The 25,074-nt window shown below is 53.4% G+C and overlaps 1 protein-coding gene across 2 annotated transcripts; it reads right to left on the reverse strand.

The window, feature by feature from the left end:
* Positions 1 to 2,034: 2,034 nt before the first annotated feature.
* Positions 2,035 to 24,482, reverse strand: COLGALT1 (collagen beta(1-O)galactosyltransferase 1). Of its 2 annotated transcripts, none has more exons than XM_043911014.1 (12): positions 24,104 to 24,482; positions 22,620 to 22,730; positions 21,749 to 21,866; positions 15,443 to 15,577; positions 14,104 to 14,308; positions 12,083 to 12,202; positions 7,006 to 7,082; positions 6,826 to 6,932; positions 6,449 to 6,581; positions 4,766 to 4,893; positions 3,772 to 3,978; positions 2,035 to 3,597 (listed from the first exon to the last, which is right to left on the reverse strand). In XM_043911014.1, the coding sequence occupies exons 1-12, from the start codon at positions 24,364 to 24,366 to the stop codon at positions 3,330 to 3,332; spliced, it is 1,872 nt and encodes a 623-aa protein (XP_043766949.1). In that variant the 5' UTR covers positions 24,367 to 24,482; the 3' UTR covers positions 2,035 to 3,329. The 2 variants fall into 2 exon arrangements, with proteins under 2 accessions (XP_043766949.1, XP_043766950.1); XM_043911015.1 differs by having other exon boundaries at positions 24,319 to 24,365.
* Between the last annotated feature and the right edge of the window lie 592 nt (positions 24,483 to 25,074).

Consider the following 25,074-nt stretch of genomic DNA (forward strand, 5'->3'; position numbering starts at 1 on the left):
TTCCCTTCTCCAGCGGATCTTCCCAACCCAGGATCAAATCTGAGTCTCTTGCACCTCCTGCATTGGCAGGTGGGTTCTTTCCTCCCGAGTCACCTGGAAAGCCCCATAGACAACTGGACTGTTGTTGTTCAGTGGCTAAGTTATGTCTGACTCTTTGCAACCCATAGACTGCAGCTTGCCAGTCTTCCCTGTCCTTCACTATCTCTCAGAGTTTCCCTAAATTCATGTCATTCCCCAAATTCATAGTCGGTAATGCTATCTAACCATCTCATCCTCTGTTGCCCTCCAAATAAAACTCTGGTTCCTCGGCATCACCTCCAAGATTCTGACCTCGTCAGTTTGGAAACAGAGCCTAAGAATCTACATTTGAATCAGAGACATTTCATAGCCAAGGAAATTTTACTCGTGCCACAAAGAAGTCTCTTCTAGAGGCTCATGTCTTCAAGAGGCTGAATGGAATTGGGTGTGACTGTGGACTTTTGGGGCCCAATCATTCTTTGTTATGGACCTTCTCCATGCACTTCACGGTGTTTAATTTCTGTCTGCCAGATGCCAATAGCACCCACCCCCAGTCATGACAGCCAGTAACATCTCCAGACATCACCAAATGTCCTGGAGAGACACAACCCAATCCAATAGTGACCCACCAAATTTTAAAATCTTAATTTAACCGCTAAGAGTTAAAATAAGATATGGAAACATCACATGCAACAGTAACACATGAGAAATGATTGCAGTCTTTGATAAGAGGGGACTGGACACCCTGGTAGACAAATGATGAATAGTTAGGATTTAACCAGAGTAAATATGGTAGTCTCTACTGAAACATCAAGCGTTCATTTCTGTTAACCCAGCAATCTCATCTGTATCAACTTACCCAACTGAAATAAAAAATCCAGTAGGAAAGATGTGTTGTACAATGCTGTTCATTGCCGGACTGTGATATTCTTCAGTCAGGATGATTGAGTAAATGCTGGCTGGTCCATCCTGATTATGGTATTTTTTATTATATGTAACAACCCAAAAAGAGCTGGTAGGTGCCTGTGCTGATTAGAATGTCCACAATATGCTGTTAAACTTAAAAAGAACCTTGCAGGGGAGAGAGAAAAAAACCTGGATACAATTTGATCCTGTTTCTGAAATAAAAATGTGTTGTGTGCGAGAAAATATGTGTTGTGTGAGAGAAAATACAAGCAGGTTGTAACAGAGTTTATGTAATATGAAACTTCTTTTTCAAAACATGTATATATTTGCACCATGCACATGGCTAAGACTGAAAAGGTTTGTCACCAAAAAGTTGTCTCTGAGGAGGTGTGATTTAATTTTGCTTTTTTCAGTTTGCTTAGCTGTAAGTTCTCATTTCTTCAGTAGGATCACACACCATCTGTTATTTTGTAAAAGCCCCCGGTAATATGCCTGCAAGCCCTAAGGGCTTAAGAATCTTGAAAACGTGTAAGTATTTGACCCAGAAAATGTACATGCCGTTAAGGGTGGATAAATGCCCCACCTCCCTCACCTGGGGGCTGGGACCACTCTAGGGTCGATGCCCTGTATTGCTCAGCCCCACCTCAGGTCCCCAGTTACTGTAGTTAATGGCTCCTTGTCACGGAGTCGGACGCAACTGAGCGACTGAAGAAATGAATGGCTCACTGGCGACCCCTGCAGGACTCCTCCCCGCTCTTCTTCACGTCACCCTGGGGGCTACTTGGAGGGTCCCCTCTTGGATAACTCAAGTCCTCATCTCAGGGTCTATTTTCTGGAGACTCCAAACTATGACAGCCCCCTCCTCGTTCTGTCACCTGAGACAGCCCTGCAGCTGACCCTACAGGACAGAGTGCGGCTGACCAGCTGTCCTCCCCGCGCTATTCTGGGTGAGTTTCACGGGGCGCGCTGGGACACCAGGCTCTCATTCCACCCTCCCCCGGCCTCTCTGGCTCCTCGCCAGCACCTGCTTCCCTCCCACGTCTTGGTCTGAAGCAGTGGGTGGTGTGTAGGCGATGAGCAGACCATCGGGCCAAGAAGGGAACACAGATGTATGTGAAAACCCAACCAGGAACATTTAATAAAAAAAATAAGCAAGTTATCCAGAACCTGACTGGGACAGCACTTAGCTACCCCTCAGAGAACGAGGCACCGCTGGCCGGTTCTGACATTTGTTTCAGGCTTGAAGGCACGGTCAGTCCTCCCGGCTGTGCTGGAGGACGTCCTGCCCAGGCCACGGATAGCGCCCCCGTGCAGCGGAGCCCATCCAAGGCCCCAAACACATGATCCCACCAGAGGCTTGGACAAAAGAATGCCATCAAGCAGGTAGACCACACCTGAGATGCAGGGCAGGGCGGCCAAGCAACCGAGGACAGGGGGGTCCTTGCCCCCTCCAGGGGGGCTGGCTCTAGGGGAGCCTTGCATGAGGACATGGGGTCACTGAAACTCGTGGCTCTCCCTGTTGAGGGAAAAGTCTGCCTATTCCTGGGCAGTGGTGGGGGGGGTGTTAGGTACACACATTTCAGGTGATGGGGGTGCTGCAAGAGAGGAATCAAACTCAGTCAGCCCCACTGGGAGTCCACGAGGTCAGGCATACAGCAGGCACTCAATAAATGCTTGCTGCATGAAGAAATGGAAGGACTCGTCCATCTCTGTGGGGGGATCAGATGCTGACTGAACATCTGCATCACTAGTGCAGGAGATGCTCTCTGGATGTGTGGAGAAGAAACCAATTAGAGTGAAAAGCACCTTGATTATCTTAAGCCCTAGCACCACGCTCAGCTCCCGGCACACAGCAGTTACTCCATAAATGCACTGAGTCAGTAAGAACTTTTGCGTCGCAAGTACCGGGCACAGAGTAGGTGTTCAGTATGTGTTCAAATAAATGAAAGTTTGCCTCACTTGTCCCAGAGCCTGGAATGGTGCCTTGCATACAGTAGGCACTCAATAAATACTCGCATGAATTGAAGCAGTGAATGTGTATCACTAGCGCCTGATTCTTGATGGGGGATCAATAACGCTTGATGACTGACTCCATCACTGCTGGAGGGAGTAATCAAACCTCATTCACTGCCAGAACGCGGGAACCTGGCACCCTGTGACCAAAGTGTTGGGTGCACCCAGAGATGAACAGTTCCCACCCAGTCCGCCTGGCATACAGTAGGCACTCCATTAATGCTGCCTGCGTGCACGTGATTGCTGAGCAAGAGCCGGCTGGACGCTGCCCCGTGCAGGGGAGCCCTCCGGGGCCTGCCAGGGGCCACAGGGGCCCTGCCGTCCCCGGTGGGCGTGTGGGGCCGGGCCAGCGACCGCTGCTCTGGCTCCACGGCCACCGGCCCTCAGAGCTCTCAGAGCTCATCCCGGGCGGCACTGTCCAGCGGGGACTGGAGCACGTCGGAGTTCTTAGCCTCGCGGCTCAGGGCCTGCTGCTCCCGCATCTTCTGGGACTTGGCGCGGTCCCAGTCGGTCTTGACGCGTTCGTTGTTCCACACGACTGAGGTCTCCGTGTCGCTCACATACCCGTCGTCCCCTGTGTAGTGCGTGGGGTAGATGAGCAGGGGCTCCACGGAGAAGGCGCGCAGGTCCCGAGGGGAGAAGTGGGCCTTGTACTCAGACCTGCGCGGGAGGAGCGGGGTGGGGGTCAGAGGCAGAAGGAGACAGAAGCGGGTGGCGGAGGGGACTCATGAAGGAAGCGGCAGAGAAGGCAGAGGAGAAGCCTCAGGCCCCCCTACCCAGGCCAGCTGCACAGCGAGACCCCAGCTCCCCTTGCCCACCACCGCCCCCTCTCACACTGGGTGCTTGTCGAACATGACTGGCAAGAACTCGTCCACCGGCAGCATTTTGGAGAGCGGCCGGGCAGCCAGCAGCTTGCGGGCGCCTTGCAGGGAGATCACGTAGGCCAGGGTCCAGTACGAGTAGTCGGCCTCCACCAGGTTCCTCACGCGGGGCACAGCCTTCTCGGGGTGCTCCACCTGCATCCGCTTCCGGCCCACGTAGCTGGGGTGCAGAATGGGGGCTCTGTCACCCTCCGCCTGTTCACCTGCCCAAGAATGCTAACCCAGGGAGCCACTGAGCCGCTGTCAGACCCTGGGGTGGGGGGAGCTGGGGAGCACTGCGGCGGCACGTGTGACTGGACTGGGTGGGAACAGGCCCACAGCGGTCTAGGGCCCACACGGGGGAGAGTGGGACTGAGAAGGAAGCTGCTCTGGGTTCAGAGGGCAGTGGGACGGGTGGGCAAGGTGGAGGGTTCAGGTGAAGCGGTCAGGAGTGAAGGGGACCCATCACTATTCATTTTAATGACACGCTGCTGAGTCTGAGGCTCAGAACCCGGATCAGGGCTCTGTGCAGGGGCGGGGGGAGCAGGGGGAGATGAACCAATCCACCTACATGAGACTGTTCTGGAAATACTCTGGCCACCCTCCACCTAGTACTGGTCTAAGACCCAGACTCCTTTGGCCACACCCCACACTCGGCACCAAAGGCTCCGCCCTGCTCCCAAGCCCTGACCACACCCACCCAGGCCACACCCCCAAGTTCTTTAGCCACATCCACAGGCTTCCAGGTCAAATCTTGGCCACACTGGTTAAGTAAGAGGAAGGCCCCAGTCAAGTCTCCAAGCCCTGAAAGAGCTGGCAGGCTTCCAAGATCCCAGACTTCCAGGTCAAGTACTGAGTCCTCCTGCCAACCTCCCACAAGTCAACCCAACCTATTAAACTGCAAAGGCCCTCAGAGCTAGTCTCCAGGCCCCACCTTGGAGTTCAGGTCCCACCCAGGCCCAACTCACATGAGGTCCCAGTCCAGACCCTCCCGCTCCACATCCCGCATAAGGTTCATCAGTCGCCTCTTGAAGAAGATCTCGAAGCGTAGGTCATCCTCAAACACGAGTGATTTCTGCAGCCCGCGGTCCACAACCTGAGGGAGGAGGCCCCGCTGAGATCTTGGAGAGATCAAGTCTAGGCCTGACCCCAAAGCCAGTTCTGCTTAAGAGGTCTGGGGCACCAGGAAAAAAGCAAAATAGACACACACACACACACCACCAATAGTTCAGATCTACCTCTTGGCCAAAACCTTCTCCTTACAACTTGGTAGCAGATTCCACAGGCTCAGCCTGCTGCCCCTTTCCACCCCAGGGCCTGCGCCTGCCGCGCCTATGATACAGAGCACCCTTCTCCCATGCAGCAGCAGGCAGGATCCCTCTCACCCTGCTGGCCTCAGTTCCAATATCAACTAGAGATCCTTCATGACTATCACCCAAAGCTGCCAGTTGAGGACGATTCATAACCCTGGACCTCTCCTGTAGGTGCCTCTCACTTATTTCAATATTAGTCATTTCCCTGTGGTCTCCCCACCTCCCAGGGCTGTGAATCCCCTGTGGGAGCTGGGTGTGTCTTGGGGGCTGTCGTGTCCCCTGGACCAGCACCAGGCTGGGCACGCAATCAGTACTTGGCAAATCTTCCCTGAATGAATGAACTCGATAATCTTCATGACTGAAGACTGTCTTCTTCACCTGGGAAAACGAGGCTCAGATTGGGAAATGCCTTCCTTGCTCACAGAGCTCACCCCGCTCAGAGGCAGGGCTGGACTTGAACCTGGATCCCCTCTGGCTCCACAGCTGCCTGGACACCGCAACCTTTGCCCCGTACCTTCCATGATGAACGTCAGAAAAAGAGAGCAACCTGGGCGGGAATGCACTGCCTCAAACACCAAATCTGGCCTCAAGTTGGATGGTCCCAGGTTCGAAGCCCCATCTGGCATCCTCGCCCATCATAACCTTTCCCTCCCAGGGTGTCTGATGAGCCTCTGTGGCTGGTGGGGTACCAGTGTGTGGGGTGTGCGTTAGTTAACATCACCATGGCTGTGCTCCTACTAGTAAGCTCTGAGCACAGTGCCCAGGCTCCAGATACTTGACAGTGGCTGGCTATGAAGAGGCTTCACTTGGAGGTCCCGGGCCTCAGACCCCACCTGTTTCTAGAGTCAGGCTCAGCCCTCCTCCGACTCAGGACTCACATCTGCACAGTGGAAGGACGGCAGCTGCCCCACCCAGGGTTCGGGTGCCACATTCACCCAAGGAGAGAGGCTGAGTGTCCTGCAGTGGTTTTGGAAGCCTGCCTGGGGTGCAGGGGATTCCCTCTCTGAGCTGTTAAGAAGCCCAAGGAGGGGACTTGCCTGGCGGTCCAGTGCTTAAGAATCTGCCTTGCAACACAGGGGACGCGGGTTTGATCCCTGATCAGGGAACTGAGATACCGCATGCCGTGGGACAACTGACTTTCGAGCCACAATTAGATAGGCCAAGTGCCACAACTGGAGAATCCCCTAGCTGCAAGGAAAAGCCCCCGTGTGAAGGGAAGGCTCCGAGTGCTGCGATTAGGACCGGATGCAGCCAAATAAATAAAGATAATAATAAATAAGATTTGTTTTTTTATAAAAAGAAGGGCTAAGGAGGGCCCTGCCCCCCTGCCAGACATACCTCCTTCCAGATGTTATAGTGGCTGAGGAAGCAGCCCAGTTCGCCCTTGGTGAGGGGCCGCCCATGGTAGGGGTCCCGGTAGCCGGGCAGCATCTGGATGCCCAGAGCCTCCACCTGGCTGGTGTTCATGGCTCTGCAAGTGGGGAGGGGTCGGGGGCAGAGGAAGACCGTTATCTATCTACAGTCCCAACAGTTAGTGAGCCTCCCTCCCCCAACCCATCGTGGACCGGATGTGGCCTGCCTCGGCGTGGTCTACACCCGTGCGCAGGTCTGTGAGCACCCAGCCAGAGTCAGACCCACGCCCCCTCCGCGGGAGCCATCAGGGTGGTCTACACCCACCCGTGGCGCCGCCCCTCCCCCAGCAGGGTCCAACTCACTTGCCGTCCACAGCCTCCACCAGCCGGCACGCTATCTCCTGCTCTTCCAGGGCCCGCAGCATGCGTTCCCGCCGATCCTGCCGCCGCTTCAGGTTGATCATGAAGACCTGCGGCCCAGAGCCTCTGTTGGACCCTCCAGGCTGGGCCCCGGCCCCCGCCCCGAGGGAAGGCCCCGCCTACCTCGTCAAAGCCCATCTTGTCTGGCGTCTTGGTGGGCACTGAGATGAACTGCGAGGGCTCCGAGGGTGGGTGCTTCACTGGGGGGCAGCAAAGCCGAGGGGTCACCAGGGGGTCATGGAGACGGAGGGCACCAGCCTCGCTCCTGAAGCCCCCTCCCCAGCCTCTGCATGGCTCCGTGTCACCGGGCTGCTCAGCCTGATGCTGAGACCCTGCCTGACCCAGCCCTGCCCACGGAAGCGGTGCCAGTCTCTCTCCCCTGCCTCTTACACACTCTGGCTGTTGGCACTGCTCCAGACTTACCCATCCCCTATTCCTACCTCTGAGCCTCTGCTGAAAGCCCGTTCCTTCCCCTCTTCCTTTCCCTGAGTTATCAGCTAAGATGTCTTCTTGGGGAGGGGGGGATGCACCAACAGGAGTCTCCTGACCTCCCCAGGCTGAGTCAGGCACCTCTCTGGAGGCCCCCACAGCACCTGGGCTTTCGTCAAAGCCTCATTCCACTACCCTAAGTCCCAGTTCTCTGATTATCTCCCGTGAGCTCCACCAGATGGACACCAGGTCCACCCACTCACACTGGCTCCCTGGCGCCCAACAAGGAGCTTGGCACGACCTCATAAAACAAGCAAAGGAATGACACTCCTCATCTGTGCTGTTGTTTAGTCACCAAGTTGTGTCCAACTCTTTGCGACCCCATGGACTGCAGCACACCAGGCTTCCCTATCCTTCACCATCTCCCAGAGTTTGCTCGAACTCATGTCTATTGAGTTGGGGATGCCATCCAACCATCTTATCCTCTGTCGCCCCCTTCTCCTCCTTCCCTCAATCTTGAAAATGGGCTAAAAAGCCTCTCAGAGGTTTATATCATGAGACGATGCCATGAAATCACACATGTTATTTTGGGTTAAACTGTGTCCTCCCTGCAAAGACACGCTGGCATCTTGATCCCCAGTACCTCAGAAGGTGACCTTATTTACAAATAGGATCTTTAATGAGGTCATTAGGGTGGTGGGCCCTCATCAATATGGGCTTCCCCGATAGCCCAGATGGTAAAGAATCTGCCTGCAATGCAGGAGACCCAGGTTTGATCCTTGGGTCAGGAAGATCCCCCGGGGAAGGGAATGGCTACCCACTCCAGTATTCTTTCCTGGAGAATCCCATGGACAGAGCTGCGGTCCATGGGGTCACAAAGTGTCAGACACGACTGAGCCACTACACAAATACACTTGGCATGTAATCAGTGATTGGGGTCCTTATAAAAATGGGAAACCTGGACACAGAGACGCACACGGAGGGTAGACGGGGTGAAGACACACAGGGAGCTGGCGGCCATGTGACTGCAGTGACCCATCTACAAGCCCAGGCGTGCTAAGAATCTCAGGGTGGTCATGATCGCTCCCCTTCTAGCTGCTGTGGGCGGTGCTCAGACCACATCCCCAGAGCCCTGTCTTGGCCCATGCCTGATGGTTTCCCATAGAAGGAACAGATCCACAGGGGGCTGTGAGCCTGCTGAGGCTCCTGGTATCTACCAGTCTGGCCCAGAAAAGCCCAGCGTGCCGGTGAGTGTGGCATCCACCTCCCCAAGAACAAAAGCCCCGTGTGAGCTAGCAGGGCAGACACAGGCCCCTCTGTCTGGGAGAGGCCTGGGTGAGGCCCAGAGTCCACCCGGAGCCTTCCACCTCACAGCCTGGGCCTCCTCCTCTAGCGACACTGTGCCCTGGGCTTCTTCCTATTCGGGGCCCATCACAGCTCCCTGCCACCCCCTGCTATCCTCAGGGGACCCTGGGACCCAAAAGGGCAAGGCTTTGGGATCTGAGACTCCGGCTGCAAATCGCTTTCCCTCTCTCTCTCAGTCTCTACCTGCCCCCTTGGGGTGTACGTGTGGGAAGGATCTGCCTGTGGGAAGTGGAGGTATCTCTTTATCCTTTCTTATCAGTTCTGGGGAAATGGAGCATATTAGGGTCCAGAAAGAGCAAGGCAATGCAGCTATGTCACAATGATATAAAAATGCAACACCCCTAGGGACTTCCTCAGTCATCCAGTGGCTAAGAATCCGCCTTCCTGTGCAGGGGATGTGGGTTCAATCCCTAGTCGGGAAACTAAGATCCCATTTTCTCGGGGCAACTAAGACGGCACATGGGCAACTACAAAGCCCGTGAGCTACAGTGGAAGATCCCACAGGCTGCAACTATCACCAGATACAGTCAAATTTAAAAAAAAAAAAAAAATTGTAACATTGCTAGACCTATTAGAGGGTGAGGGATTAACCTTGACCACAGACAGGTCTGGCCTTTGCTCTCTGCTCCTGGGTAGTTGAAGACCTTGGAAATGTCTTTGTTTTTTCAGGCCTTGGGCCACAGTGGATATCTATGCCAACCGTGTAATGTAGGGTGGGGGTCTTAGCTCAGTCTCTACAGCGACTGGAGATAGGGGTCAGCCACATGGCAGTCAGCCGTATCTGAATGAGCCCCAGCATAAGCCCTCGACACAGAGGCTTGGGGAGCAGCCCTGGCTGGCACTGTACACGCATGCTGTCATGCGCTAGTGCGGACACTAGGAGCCCCTGTGCTTGGAACTCTCCAGGATGCTGCCCCACGCACCTTTTCCCTTTGCCAAGATTGCAATTTGTGTCTTTTTCCTGTAATAAATTATGAGTGTAACAGCTTGCAGTGAGCTCCGAGTACTTCTAGTAGATTATCCAACCTGAACCTGTTCTTGGGCATTCCTGATGTTATAACTGGTGTAAGAAGTGAGAGCAATCTTGTAGATATTTCCTAACTTTGCATCCACAGATGCATTTCTAGAACTCCCTTGTACACACTGCAATGCAGGGAAACAAGAAATGCCCTACATGCCCCAGAGAAGATGGGTAAACCGACATATGACACAGCCAAGAGTAAACAAATCTGCAGCTGAACATCTACATGGAATACTAGGCAGCAAGGAAGGGAGGGAGTCACGGCCACACTCAGCAGCCAGTGGCAGCGCAGACAGGGGCGCTGCATGGAAGACACCCGAGCCGCACACTGCGTGATTCCACTGATGTGAAGCGCAAAGTGGGAAAAGCCTGTCAGCTGGTGGAGGCAGGGCGGTGGGGACACTGGGGAGGGTCAGGGCTTGGTCTGCATCTGGATATAAAAGGATATAAAAACAATCATCACGCTGCACACCCGTGACCCGTCACTGCCCTGTGTGCTAAAACTCAGAGAAGAGGACTCATAATGAGCCAAGTGTATGGGGCCAAGTGGGAAGACACTCCATGAGCAGGCAGGGAAGGAAGCAAGTTGCTGGATTCCCCATGAAGAGAGGGCATCTCTCCGAGGTTTTCTGTAAGCTTGAAATTTTATTGTAAGAAAGATCTTTGAACACATGTAAAATCGCATGCATGGCCTGGGACCAGGTACCCACACACAGGTAGAGAGAAAAGACGGTTTTCACAAGAACTGTAAAGAAGGATTTGCACAAATATCTGAAACTTTCAGACCCTCCTTCTCTCTGTCCTGGGTGATCTGTTCGAACCCTCAAAAAAACAGGAAAATATGCATGCCTCTGTTGTGTTTGAGTTTATAACAGTGGAGTGAACGGTTTCCTGACCAGAAACAAGAATATACGTAAAAATTTAAACTAGGACCATCAATAGTAGCCACAGAGAAGCTTCTCAGGGTCCAGTCACCGAAAGGAGTTGGCAACAAGCAGAGACCCACCTCTTGGACTGCGGTGGGGCCGCCGTGCTGGGCCTGGACAGCTGCATGGGCAGACACTTGGGTGTGTGTGTGTGGGGGGGTCTTCGCCCTGGTGACCTTGCAGCCTCCAGGCGTTATCTCTAAAGACTCAAAGTGTTATGTGTTAGTCGCTCAGCTGTGTCTGACTCTTTGTGACCCCTGTGGACTGTGGCCTGCCAGGCTCCTCTGTTCATGGAATTCTCTAGGAAAGAATATTGGCGTGGGTAGCCATTCTTTTCTCCAGGGGATCTTCCCGACCCAAGGATCGAACCTGGGTCTCCCACATTGCAGGCAGATTTTTTACAATCAGCCACCAGGGAAGACCCCAGAGCCCCCTCTAAACAGAGAGCAGAGTGTCATTCCATCTTCAACCACAAGGGGGAGCCATAGACAGAACCTTCTAGAAATGGATGGGGGGATGGGGTCTGAGCCCCAGGACAGGGGCCTGGCCCTCCAATCCTCTCTCTGTGCAGAGGAAGGAATCGCTGTTCTGCTTCACAGGCCTTCACAGGGAAGTGGGTGCTCGGCGCAGGGCCAGGCCCCCACAGAAAAGGACGTTGCTTCACTGTGTGGTTGCTTCAGAGACTCCCCAGCTGGGGCAGAGGCCCCGTCCTCAAGCAGCCTCAACGGTGGCTCAGCCCTGTGCACTCAGCCCACCTCACCAGAGGTCCAGGTGCTAATATAATAGTCCATGGATTTATTTGTGTATGTATTAGAGAGACATCAGCTTGCAACCACAGTAAAAGTACATATTAAAGTTTCCTTTTCAAAGTGTATTCAAATAAAAAAAAAGAAAGTGTCCGATCAGAAAAACATTAAACAAACAGTGGGTCTGGGGGCTGGGAGGGCATGGGTGATGAAACGGCTGACACAGCCAAGCACGTGCAGGGTCATCAGTGAAACCTCCTACCTTCCATGCTCCCACACCCTCCATGGCTCCTGCCTATCCCAGGGACAAGACCCGCTCCTAAGTCCAATGTCTGATGTCTCCACCGTGGCCCTGCCTGCTGGCTCTGTCCCCCTTCTGCCCCACCAACCTTGCCTGTTTTCTGAGCTCGCAGCCCCGCGATCCGCCCAGCTTCTGCACATGCTGCTCCCTCCGGCTGCAGCCTCCCTTCCAGCTAACTCACCCTGCATCTTAATGCCACCCCCACCAGAAAGCTCACCCTGATTTCCCCAAGCGTGCCATGCGTAGCCGCTTGTAAGCCATGAGAGCGGGGACAACTGTTCACACTGGATTCTCAGTGCCCGGCAAAGAGACTGAGGCCCAACAGACACTCAATCGGTGTTCACGGATAGATGCGAGATGGTGGGGAGAGGGAGGCAACTTGGCCCTCCCGCGGTGGTGCGGACAGACTCACCCATGACCTCCAGCTGCACGTGCATGAAGCTCTCGGCCTCGTCCTGGAGGGTGCTGTGGGACCGCAGTGGCACCGGCAGAAAGCCGTACACTTCCTTGTTGCAGACGTACATCTGGACCTCTGGGGCCAAGGAAACCACGATGAGAGCTGAGTACAGAGCAGTAAGGCCTCGGAGGCAGCCTCCGAGCAGCAGCATTAGCCTCACCACCCGGCGTGGGGCCGGGGCGTCAATGGGTCCAGCTGTTCCCAGCAACTGGCAGAGACCACCCCAGCACTCCATCTGGGAACTGGGGTCAGAAGAGGGGTTCACAATGCCAGGCGAGAAGACAAAAAAAACTCCAGAACTGTTAACAAGCACCCTGCATAGGTGCAGGCTTCCATGACAAAGCAAACCACAAAATGGTTGGTGAACAGTAAAAACTCACATTTATGCACAGAAATGAGATGCAGTTGGACAAACCATGAATATCATTACCTCTGTCTGTGTTTGTCCTTCTCTGAATAGCTAAAACATTTTTTCGAATGGTTTAAAACTTTATAACAAGTATGTATCTTTTTTTAAAGTGATAATCCCAACAAAAATGATTTTCATTCAAGGTTTGTGGGTGCTAAGTCGCTTCAGTTGTGTCTCACTCTTTGTGACCCCATGGACTGTGGTCTTCCAGGCTCCTCTGTCCATGGGATTCTCCTGGCAAGAATACTGGAGTGGTTGCCATGCCCTCTTCGAGGGCATCTTCCCAACCCAGGGATCGAACCTACATCTCCTGAGGCTCCTGCATTGCAGACGGATTCTTTATTGTTGAGCTACCAGGGAAGCGCTTCATTAAAGGGCCAGATAGTAAATATTTAGGCTTGTGGGCCAAACTGCTCTATCTCAACAACTCAAGTCTGCCTTCAGAATGTGCCCAGAAAGGGCATGGAAGTTCTGCGCCCCTCACCACACCGTGCCCCATGCATCCCTTCCTGCAGGTTGTTCCTGGGTTATATACACTTTTATAATAAATAGTAACCTAGTTAGTAAATGAGTTTCCTGAGTTCTGTGAGCTGCTCTTGCAAATTAGCAGGACCCAAGGAAGCTGTGAAACCTCTGATGTATAGCCATTTGGTCAGAAGCATGTGGGCTTTCCTGGTGGCTCAGTGGTAAAGAATCCACCTGCAATGTATGCAGGAGACACAGGAGATGTGAGTTCTATCCCTGGGTTGGGAAGATCCCCTGGATGAGGAAATGGCAACCCACTCCAGTATTCTTGCCTGGAGAATCCCATGGACAGAGGAGCCTGGCGGGGTACAGTCCATAAAGTCTCGCAGTCAGACACAACTGAGCAACTGAGTATGCAGTAGAAACACGGGTGACAACTTGAACTTGTGACCAGCATCTGAAGCAGGAGAGGGGTCAGTTTTGTGGGCCTGAGACCTTAACCTGCGGAATCGGATGCTACCTCCAAGTAGACAGAGTCAAAATTGAAATAGAATTGAGCTGAATTATCAGACACCTTGCTGGTGTCCTAGAATTGCTGGTTGGCATGGGAAATTACCCCATCTCCAACATACACACACGGGAGTTGGATCCTAGAACCCAAAAGACATTCTAGCTTGTGTCCATATAAGTGAGTACAGATGGTGGGCTGGATTTGGTCCACGGGCCATGAGTTGCTGACCCATCTTTAAAATAAATGACAACTCAGCATTCAGTGTTCTCTTTCTCTTTAAAAAAATTTTTTTTTGCCCTAAGTATACAATTAGAGAGCAATTATGCTTAACTATAGATAATTGGAAGAATATATGGAAATATCAATAAGGAGGTCTTAAAGACCTGGGGAGTGAAGTCACTCAGCAGAGCCAGGGCTGGAGAGAGAATGGGTCCTGAGGATATCCCCTGAACACTTGGATACAGCTGCATCTGAAGTCATCGTACATCTGTACTCTGCAGTGCTGGTTCTGGGAACCTTCTGTGGGCTGAGAATTGGTCCCAAAGAACCAGACAGACACCCCCCAGGATGGCAAATCCCCTGCGGGCTCACCTGCCTGCTTGCAGGAGAAGGCAAAAACAATGATGTCATCAAAGGACCAGGTGTAGTCAGGGTGCGGAGGGTAGAAGGCCAAGTTCCTGGATGCCGCCTTCCGCAGGTCGATCAGGAAGGTCGAGTGCACCATGGGGACGGCAAAGCAGCCCCGGCGGTCCCGCTTGCGGATGGGGAGGTAGGCAGGCGTGCGCTTGTAGTAGCCCTGTGGGGAGTGGAGGCAGAGTTCTGCGTGGGGGTCCCTAAAGGGCAGGCTGGGGACCAGGACGATGGGAGGCCCAGAACACCTGGAGAGTAAGACCAGGTGTCAGCTTCTGGCTGCAGTGGGCATTCCCTGAGTGCAGAGCTCCGGGCAGGGCCAAGCAGTCTCCAACCCCCAAACCTCAGTCGCTGGGCAGTGGCAGAGAAACAGGGAAATAGTTACTCACAGACCCAGATCAATACTTCTGATCAGAAAGGCAGCATTTGGGAAGGGCAATTAAAAAGCTGAAATGGGACCATACACTTGAGATTCCTTGATTTTAAAATTAAAACACCAGAAGCGGGACTTCAAAAAAGTCAGGGGGAATCTTTTAGAAGTTCTAAAAGCTTCTGGAACAATCTGGAGTTGTTATCTCTCTTCCTTGTACCCTTTACAAATTGGAATTGTTAGCATATAAATTTAGACTTCTACGAATACTTTAAAATATAGACACCACTGAATTATTCACTTTTAAAATGGTGAACTTTATAGTTTATGAATAATATATCAATTCCAAACCAAAAGACAGGAAGAGATAGGACAGATCAGCTTGCTGGCTCTAGCCACCTGGCCCTTTCCCGAGGCACAGCCCTGCTCCTGCACCTGTCCGTCACTCCCTACAACCCCACCCTCAACTCTGGGCTGGGACGATCAGAGCCTAGCATTTTCCTGGCTTCAGTAATTGGTTCAGGTCAAAAAGGAGACTGGACAAGGGTCAATCAGAGGGAACTAGCTGAATGCTGCCGGAACCATTCCCCAGGAGTTTGAAAATGAAGTCACTCAAGGGGAGGAGGAAGAGGAGTGTTAGCTGAACACATGGATCCAGCCATGCCTGAAGTCCTATCCGGGCGCTACCACATCGTAGCTATGTTTGCATAGGCAAGTCTCTCCCCCCTCTGTATTTGTGTTTCTGCCTCAGAGTCTGGTGGCCGGGGGCATCAGGTGGGGTGGAAACAATCGCAGCCCATCCCCTAATTTAAGGATTGTCACAATGGTGTTTATAAAATGTTCACGATGAGGCAGCATGGTAACAAGCCAGATTTCAAACCCAGCCCCTACTCGCTCTGTTCAGCCCCCACCACCCCCAGGCCCCCTGACCTGGGATGTCATCCCACACCAGAAGTTGGAGTACGCAGCCCGGGAATCCAGCATGGGGGCCACCACCGTCTTGTTCTCTGCGATGAGCAGGGTCAGTGTGTCCGGGTTGAGGATCAGGTTGTCGGCGTCCACAAACTGCAAAACACCCAACGTGGCATCCGCATGGACCATCAGAGTCACCTGGGCTAGGCCGTGGCTTAGAACAGCAGGGGCCGAGGCCAGCGTCCCGGGGGCCTGGGGTACCCTGGGTAGCACACGCGGCCTTGGAAGCCCCCGTGCTTCTCAACAGACAGCTCTGACCTAAGCCACCAGCAGAGTTACGATCACATGATGAAATACACTACACGGCCAGAAGGGACGGGCCACACGACACAAAGCAATACAAACGGGTCCCACGCACAGTGCTGGCGAGACCCCGGAAGTGACAGCCGGTGCATCACATGGCTCCATTTATGGGAACTTTCAAGATGGGCCGCGCTGGTGTGTGAGGAGGATGGTTGGAGCAGAAGCCACCTCTGCAGGGAGGGGCCAGGAGGAAGACGCTTTTTTCTATGTGAGTTAAACACCAACCAAAAAATTCGTAAAAATAGGATCTTTACATAAGGTTCTTTTTTTCCTTTAACACTTTGAATACTGGAGTAAAACGATGATCACCCGTTTGTGGCAACCGGGAAGGAAATTCACCAACCCACAGACAGGGTCATCATGGGGGGGTGTGAGCTTACTGGTCGTCCCCGGAAGGCCACACGGCAGAATCGTTCATCACACAAGCTGGGAACGACTCAGGAGTCTAGCCGTGGAGAATCAGCTACAGAAACTCTGGCCCTGTCCCATTGTCTGGCTACAGAGTCGAGACAAGCGAAAATCAAACAACATAAAACAGGTAAGGATCTCTCTACCGGGATGTGAAAACATACAGATCACACTTTATTACAGAGAGCTGTCAGGAGGTCGGATTCTTGGTTTTTCTTTTTTTTTTTTAATGCATCTGGTCCACAGAACATGCTATCCATTACCCATGCAGGGTTTTGAGAATGCTCGAATCATCTGCTGCAAACAGCAAACACTAGGACACCAGCCTTCTCCAGCAACATGGGAATGGCATTCCCACAAGGTAAGGCGCAGCTGGAGATGGGAGGCGGCTGCCCCTTGGGACACACCATGCAGTCCTGTTATATTCCCCGCCCAACTGCTGTGGACATTTCAATCTGTGACCTTGGAGCATACACGCAGTGAAAACAGCCAGAACAGTCTGGTAGTTTCTCAGAAAGTGAAACATCGAGTTACAGCGAGTTCACTCAGAGATACAGACTGAGGAAACTGGAAACGTGGACTTGAACGGACATTTGTACGCCATGTTCAGAGGCGTTATCCACAGAAGCCAAACAGTGGGAACAACCACGTGTCCATCAGCGGAGGAAAACAGAATGTGGTCCTTTCACGCACAGAACATGACTCAGCCGTGGCGAGGAGTGAAACAGGGACACACGCTGCAACATGGGTGAACGCTGAAAACCCCAGGCTGAGTGAAGTCAGAACCAGTTTAGTTTACGCATAATTTACGAAACGCCCTGAACAAGCCAAGTCACAGAAACATTCGGCAGATCAATGGTCACCAGGGACGGGAGAGTCGGGAGTGACTGCTCGTGGGCACTGGGTTTCCCTGGGGGGTGATGGAAGCTAGTTTTGGAACCAGACAGAGGCTGTGCTTGCAAAACATGATGAACGTACTAAAAGCCACTGATTTGTACACTTGAAAAGGGCTAATTTTATGTTACGTGACTTGTACCTCAATTAAAAAAACACAGCCAGAGAGTGAGTCTCTCTAGGAGGTGACATTACAAGGTATGGTGGTTTTTTCTTAAACCAATTCTTACTGTTTCTTATATATTTTCTTACAAGTAACACCCACAGTATCCATAAAAAGAGGGCTTTTTAATAATAATTTTCAAACACTAGGGACTTCCCTGGTGGTACAGTAAATGGGGATCTGCCTGTCAATGCAGGCGGTAATGGATTAGATCTCTGGTCTGGGAAGATTCCACGTGCCATGGTTTAACTGGGCCTGTACGCTACAACTACAGAGCCTGCACACCCTCGAGGCTGTGCTCCGCAAAGAAGAGGAGCTCCTGCTAGCCACAACTAGAGAAAGCCCATGTGCAGCGGTGAAGACCCAGAGCACTAAAACATAAGTAAATACATGTACTCAGTCACTTAGTCATGTCTGACTCTCTGCAACCCCATGGACAGAAGCCCACTAGGTTCCTCTGTCCGTGGAATTTTCCAGACAAGAATACTGGAGTGTGTTGCCATTTCCTCCTTTGGGGATCTTCCCAACCCAGAGATGGAACCTGGATCTCTTGAGTCTCCTGCATTGGCAGGCAGATTCTTTACCACGGGCACCATCTGGGAAGCCCCAAATAAATGCACAAAATTATTAAAAAAAAAAAACCCCAAAACACTCAACAAATGATTTCACATTCCAATATGGATTACCAAAGCCCTCAGTTACAAAAATACAGCAGCGTGTCAAAAGCTGCTTTGAGTTCTGAACCAGATCCCTGAGTTCCACCCAGGTTTGCTGAGGGAAAAAAGTGAAAACCAGCCAACCTCAAACCATGAAAGCAAAACCCAGGGAGGCAGACAAGGTGGCCCTGGGCTGGATGGCTCCAGGAGGTTTGAGTCCCACCTCTGTCCCTCACTGGTTCTGAGAGGCCACCCAGCAGGCTGTCACTTCTCTAAGCCTCCATTTTCCCATCTATGAAATGGTCTGATAAGGCACCAAGTCACGGGGCTTCCAGGAGGAGCCTGTTACCTCCTTCCTCCTCCCAGGAGATGGCTCTGTCCTCCCCACAAGGCTCACGCCAGGATGTGAGGTCCTTCTGGCATCCAAACATCCAGCAGGCACTGTTCTCTCCGCCTCAGAACACATCCCGAAGCCACAGCCCCAAACCAGCGCCCACCCTGGCCTCCTGCTGCCCCTATTCCTGCCCCATCGGCCCCGCGCCCATGGCAGCCAGAGGGACTTCTAAAAATCAGAAATCAGAGCCTAGCCCTCCCCTGCTCACACACCCTCCATGGCTCCCCATTACCCTCAAAGTAAAAGCCACATCCCTCCCTCTTGGCCTGTATAGTCCGGCCCCCACCCACCACTTCAGCACCAGCCCCTCCACCAGTTCACTCTGGCTACACTGGCTTCCTAGCCAGTCCCTGAATGTCCCACACTTGCTTCCTGCTCTGTTCGCTCTGCCTCAGACACTGACCCCCAGCTCCCACTGAGGCTGCTCCTCTGTTCCTTCAGATCTCTGCTAGGGCCCCCTCCTAAGGGAGGTCCCCAACCCCTGGTACCTGTGACTGTGACTTTATTTGGAAGCTGGGTCTCTGCGGATGTAATTAAGATGGAGTTCATCCCTCCTACGCTGTTGGTGGGAATGTAAGTCGGTGCAGCCACTATGGAAAACTGTGGAGACTCCTCAGAAAACTAAAAATAGAATGACCATATGATCCAGCAATCCCAGATCTGGGCATATATCCAGACAAAACTGTAATTCAAAAAGACACATGCACCTCTATGTTCCTAGCAGCACTGTTCACAACAGCCAGGACATGGAAACAACCTGCATGTCCATCAGCAGATGAATGGATAAAGAAAACATGTGTGTGTATACAATGGAATACTACAAATGAAATAATGCCATTTGCAGCAACATGGATGCAACCAGAGATTGTCATACCAAGTGAAGTAAGCCAGAAAGAGAAAGGCAAATACCATGTGATGTCGCTTACACGCAGAAGCTAAAATACCGTACAAATGAACCTGTTCTATAAGACAGAAAGAGATTCACAGACTTTGAGAGCAGACTTGTGGTTGCCAAGCGGGAGGAGGGGTGGGGGAGGGAGGGCCGAGGGGTACGGGATTAGCAGATGTCAACCATTATACATAGGAGAGGTGAACAAAAAGGTCCTCCTGTATAGCACAGGGAACTATATGCAATATCCTGTGATAAGCCATAATGGAAAAGAATACAAAATAAACAAAACGATAATCACTTAAAAAAAAGATGGGACTCATACTAGATTAGTGAAAGTGAAAGTGTCAGTCTCCAGTTGTGTCTGACTCTGCGATCCCGTGGACTGTAGCCCACCAGGCTCCTCTGTCCACAGGGAGTCTCCAGGCAAGAATACTGGAGTGGGTTGCCATTTGCTTCTCCAGGGGATCTCCCCGACCCAGGGATTGAACCCGGCTCTCCCATACTGCAGGCAGATTCTTTACCATCTGAGCCACCAGGAAGACCATTCTAGATTAGTGCATGCATGCTAAGTCGCTTCTGTTGTGACTGACTCTCTGCGACCCTATGGACTGTAGCCCGCCAGGCTCCTCTGTCCATGGAACTCTCCTGGCAAGAATCCTGGAGTGGGTTGCCATGCCCTCCTCCAGGGGATCTTCCCGACGCAGTGATCGAACCTCTGTCTCCTGCAGCTCCTCACTGCAGGCAGATTTTTCACCGCTGAGCCACGGGGGAAGCCCCACACTAGATTAGAGTGGGCCTTAAATTCAGTGACTGGTGATCTTATTAGAAGAGATCACATGATCACAAAAGCAGAGACTGCAGGGATGCTGCCACAAGCCAAGGAACACCTGAAGCCACCAGAAGCTGGAAGCAGCAAGGAAGCCCCCTCCCCGAGATTTCAGACTGCTGGCCTCCGGAAGTGTGAGACCAGAAACTTGTAGCATGTGAAGCCCCTCAGTGTTGGCACTTTGTTACAGGAGCCCCGAACACTGATCACACTGCCAAGTGTCTCTCAGAGCGCTGGCCGCCTTCTGATACTTCCTCGTTCGGTTTTGTTTGCTTTCTGGTCACGTTCACCTTTCCGGGGAAGCTGGGGCTCAGCTTGTGCTAATCGTCACTGTGTGCCCCAGGCCTGGCACGAGGAGGGCTCGGGGAGCGGCTGACAGACATATGCTGACTGACACATTAAGAAGGTACAGACCAGCGCTTCCCTGGGGGCTCAGCGGGAAAGCATTCACTGGCCAGTGCAGGAGACACAGGTTAGATCCCTGATCCAGGAAGATCCCACATGCCTAGTGGCAACTAAGCCCGGGCACCACGGCAATTGAGCCTGGGCTCTAGAGCCCAGGAACTGAAACTACTGAGCCCAAGCACTGCAACTACCGAAGCCTGAGCGTCCCAGAGCCCAGGAGCTGCACCTACCGAAGCCTGTGCACCCTAGAGCCGGTGCCCCACAAGATAAGCCACCGCCATGAGAAGCCCGTGCCCGTCAACAGAAAGTAGCTCCCACTTGCCACAACTAGAGAAAGCCTACATGCAGCAACCAAGACCCAATGCAGCCAAAAATAAATAAATAAGAAGATAGAGACCAGGACTTTCCTGGTGGTCCAGTGGCTAAGAATCTGCCTGCCAATGCAGGGGACACAGGTTCGACACAGGTTCAGTCCCTGGTCCAGGACAATCCCACGTGCCACAGAGCCACTAAGCCAATGTACCACAACTACTGAAGCCCATGTGTTCAAGAGGCCGTGCTCCACACCAAGAGAAACCACTGCAATGAGGAGCTCACACATGGCAACTAGAGAGTAGCCTGCACACAGAGCAGCCAAAAAAGATTTTTTTAAAGAGAAGGAAAAGATCGAAGCTTGGGGTCTGTGCATAGATGGGAAACCACCATAGGCACTTAGTCTGGCATTATTACATTCAACCTCCAGAGAGTTAAGCTCAGTGGTCAGTGCCCCCTGCCCATCGCACCAAGTGAGGGGACCACGCCTGGTCAAGGGGCCAGGCTGAAGGAGCTCAGAGAAGACTCGTGATCTGTGGGCATGTATCCCAAGATTGCATTCAAACCTCAACCAGCCCCTTCCTGCCAGGGGCCCAGGAAGGGGAAGTGAAAGTCAGGGGTCAGCAGCTCAGTGTCACCAACATCCCCCAGCCCCCCACCCCATCCTCCTGCTTCTCGGAGTCACCCAGAGGTCATCACTGGGTCTGTGCAGAGATATCAGATCACTGGTGATGGTGATAAAAGGGGAGATGAACAAGGGTCCAACCACAGGGGACATAAAAACCCACTCACTTCTGATGATTAAGAACCGAGGTGGCTTAGGATCAAGACCCAGCTCCTCCACTAACCAGCTGTGTCACCTCTGACAACTCACTTCCCCTCTTAGAGTCTCAGTTTCCCCCTCTGTAAAATAGGGTTAAGGTTGGTCTCTGAATCCCACTGCTCCGCCTTCCCTTGGAGACCCCAGACCTCCCACTGGGGACCCCTAGGTTGGGTGGCTGAGAAACTCACCAGGATGTAATCAGCCCACATATCCCGGGCTGATTTCAGAGCCGCCTGGCGCAACTTCATGACATGCTCGTAGCGTGAGTCAGACCAGTGTTTGGGGCCCTCCTCATCTGGATAGGACCTGCGGAGAGGCAGCTGTGATGGAGGAAGCACAGGGCACTGTCGGAGTCCAGAGAGGCCTTGAGCTGGCTGAATGTGGGGTAGTCAGAGAGGGCTTCCTGGAGGAGGGGATGTGTAAGCTAGATCTGAAGGCTGGGAAGAAGCAAGGAGAAAACAGAGGAGGAGGGAGGTATGGTGTGTCCCAAGTAGGGGACACAGTGTGTGCAAAGACCCAGAGGGGAAGAACGCTTGGAGAGGGGTGAGGGGCACAGGGGCCTCTACTGCCTTGTAGGGACACACCCCCATCTCTGAGGGGGAGGGGGAGTCGGAGAAAACTGGGAGCCTGTCCTCCTAGACTCCTAATCTGGTTTGGGCAGTGGGTGGGTACAAAACTAAAGCCCGAAAGAATGAAAGGAACTGAAGTCCACATCGGCCAAGGGCTCGTGGGGAAAGTAAACAACTGAGGTAAGAGAGACAAGGAATAAAGCAGTGGGTGTCCACCACAAAGCCCAGGGAATGAAGGAATTCCAGGTGGAATAAAAAGAGGGGGTAAAAGTCCAACAGAAGGATTATGGCCCCCTGGGGAAGCTGGAGGGGAGGTGGTAGGTAGTCAGAGCCAGTGCTAAAGGCTGCAGAGCTGGACTGGAACGTCAGGGGCTGGAGGGAGGGGGCGAGTATGTCTGTCTCAGGACAATGGGAGCCATGGAGGGTGTGTGAGCAGGAACACAGCCAGGTCCAACTAGAGAGGGGGATCAGGGCAAGGCCTGGCGCTCACCTGGGCTCCTCCGACGGCCGCCACTCCACAGAGTGGTACAAACCCTTCACAGCCACCAGCCACTCCCGAAGCACCGCTGACGTGTTGTCTGCATTGTGGTCTGTGGCCACCCTGTAGACAGAGCAGGACAGTGAGTGAAGTGAGGGAGACGGAGGCAGGACAGGCAACAGTAAGGCAGCAAGGGCTGCCACATCCCCGCTGGGCCTCACACCAGCTACACGGCCCTGGGCATGACACATCCCCCCAGCATGCCCCAGTTTCCTTATCTGTAACACAGGGGGTGAGGCCTGGGCCCACTTCACTGAGTTGCAGAGGGGACTACACAAGATAATTTTGGAAAAACACATTAGATATGATGCCAGTATTCCAGGGCATCTAGGATCTTACAACCATATTCGCTACTAAATATGTACAATTTAGTAAAAATACACATATATCATACGGTCTGGTCCTGCCTTCTTCAACTCTCTCCTGTGAGTAGTGGGGTTGTTGTCACTCATTCATTCAAAAAACATTTCTTAAGCACCAACTATGTGCTTGGATTCTCTGGACTGGAGGGAAAAGTAACATTTGGAAGCCATCAGCCAAGAGCTATTCTCCCAAATGAATTGCTATTGTTATTTAGTTGACAACAACGGTACCACTGATGACAGTCATAACAACAAAATCGAACAAAATTATTATTATAATATTCACAACTCGGGTCACTGATGCCCAGCACAAGGGCTTCACACTCATTAACTGGTTCATTTTCAGAAACAACTCAATCAGAGTTAGCTTAGTATCCCCACTTTCCAGATGAGAAAACTGAGGTAGGAAGCAATGAGTCACCAGCCAGATTTGTTCCTGGCCCTGCCCCATTCCGCTTCCAGGAAGAATCTGCTCCCCCTACCCTCCGCCATCCGCCATCCGCCGGGCACCCCACCCACCCACTCCAGTAGTCAGGAAGTCTGATTCAGGCTGGGCTCAGAGACCAAAACGGCAGCAGGAGCGAAAAGACGTTCAGTTAGTAGTACAATGTGGGCCACGGCAACGCCCCAATGCGGGGGGGTGGTTCTCAGGCTTCCCATCTTTGAAGCTGCGAATGCTCCCAAGTGGGTTAGGGGGTTAGTCTCGGGCTGCGCGGCACGGGTGATCCCGGATAGGTCCTAATGGGAGTGGGGGCAGGGAAGCCAGTAGGCTGCAGAGCAGTGGCTCGCCCCACCCTAAAGGGGCCAGCGGGCTCAGCGCGGTTCCGCCGGTGCTAACGCGGCGGAGGAAAGCAGGCAGGAAGGCACACGCGGCTTTGGTCCGCTCCGATGCGGGACAGTAGGCAGGGGGCGCGCGCGGCGCGGGTCTGGCCCGCCCGAAGGAGACAGCAAGCAGAGGTCACGCGTGGGTCTAGTCCGCCCTGCCCAGTGCGAAGACAGAGGGCAGGACGCGGCGTGGACCCGCCGGGACGGGGACAGCAGGCCTGATGCGGAGCCGGTGGGCGCCGCGCTCACCACAGCGCCGTGCGCTCCCGCGGATGCCGCAGCCGCTCGAGGGCGCCCAGCGTGGCAGGCAGCGCGTGGGCCGCGTTGCGTGCCAGCAGCGCGATCAGCACTCGCGGCGCCTGCAGCGGCGACTCGGGGCTCCAGCGCTCCTCGGGGAAGTAGGCGGCGGCGCCGGGCGGGCCCCCCAAAGGCAGCAGCGCCAACAGCAGCAGCAGCAGCAGTACCGGGAGCGGCCGCCCGTGTCCCCTGCCCGCGCGTGGGGCCGCCGCCATCGCGCCACGAGTCGCCTTTAAGCCGCTTTTCTGCCGGCGGACGCGGACCGCGCCTTAAAGGGGACGTCAGGGCCCCGCCCCTGAGGCGCGCCTTAAAGGGGAGGAGAGCTCCAGGCGGAATCAGGGTTTAGGGCCCGCCTCCAAACGGTCTTAAAGACACAAAGTGCCTCGTAGCCTCAGCAACTGCCCCTAGGAGGAATGACGTCAACCTATAGGCAGGCTCGGGATCCCCCGCCCCCTCATAGACTTGGAGCGCTCTGAACGTGGGTCTGTGCAGTAAAGGTGTCAGAGCTCAGAATCTGCCTTGCCTCGGAAATTGCTCCCCGCCGGGATCAACCCGATTCTCTGTCCCACTTCTATTTGTGTAAGCCCCCGATTGTGTCACGAGGCAGACCTGGATAGTTAGGATCTGGGTTGAGACTCCCGAGATCCAAGTCTCAGTTTCCTCTGCTGCGACATGGTTTTACCATCTTAGTTCTCGATCTCCCAGAGATGTCCTCAGGGGTTGTTGGATACTAAGAGCATGGGCCCTGGAGTCCCCAGACCTGGCTATAAATCCAGCCCCCGCGTGGGGGTCGCTGCGTGAGCCTCAGTTTGCCCATATGTAAAATGGAGTCATAACGACCTCAGGATTGTCAGAGGATAGAACTCGCTGAGCACACGCTCTGGAGACAAAGTGGGCGTTTCCCTAGAAATGCTACAAGGGGA

Source organism: Cervus elaphus, chromosome 9 (genome assembly GCF_910594005.1).
Source record: "Cervus elaphus chromosome 9, mCerEla1.1, whole genome shotgun sequence".
NCBI lineage: Eukaryota > Metazoa > Chordata > Mammalia > Artiodactyla > Cervidae > Cervus > Cervus elaphus.

Excerpts from the sequence above, each read along its gene's own strand:
- COLGALT1 (XM_043911014.1), bottom strand. The coding sequence starts at position 24,366 with ATGGCGGCGGCCCCACGCGCGGGCAGGGGACACGGGCGGCCGCTCCCG. Across the intron at positions 14,309-15,442 it reads GGTGTGGGATGACATCCCAG|GGCTACTACAAGCGCACGCC; the intron begins GTCAGGGGGCCT and ends CACTCCCCACAG. Across the intron at positions 3,979-4,765 it reads GGTCTGGACTGGGACCTCAT|CTACGTGGGCCGGAAGCGGA; the intron begins GTGAGTTGGGCC and ends TCTGCACCCCAG.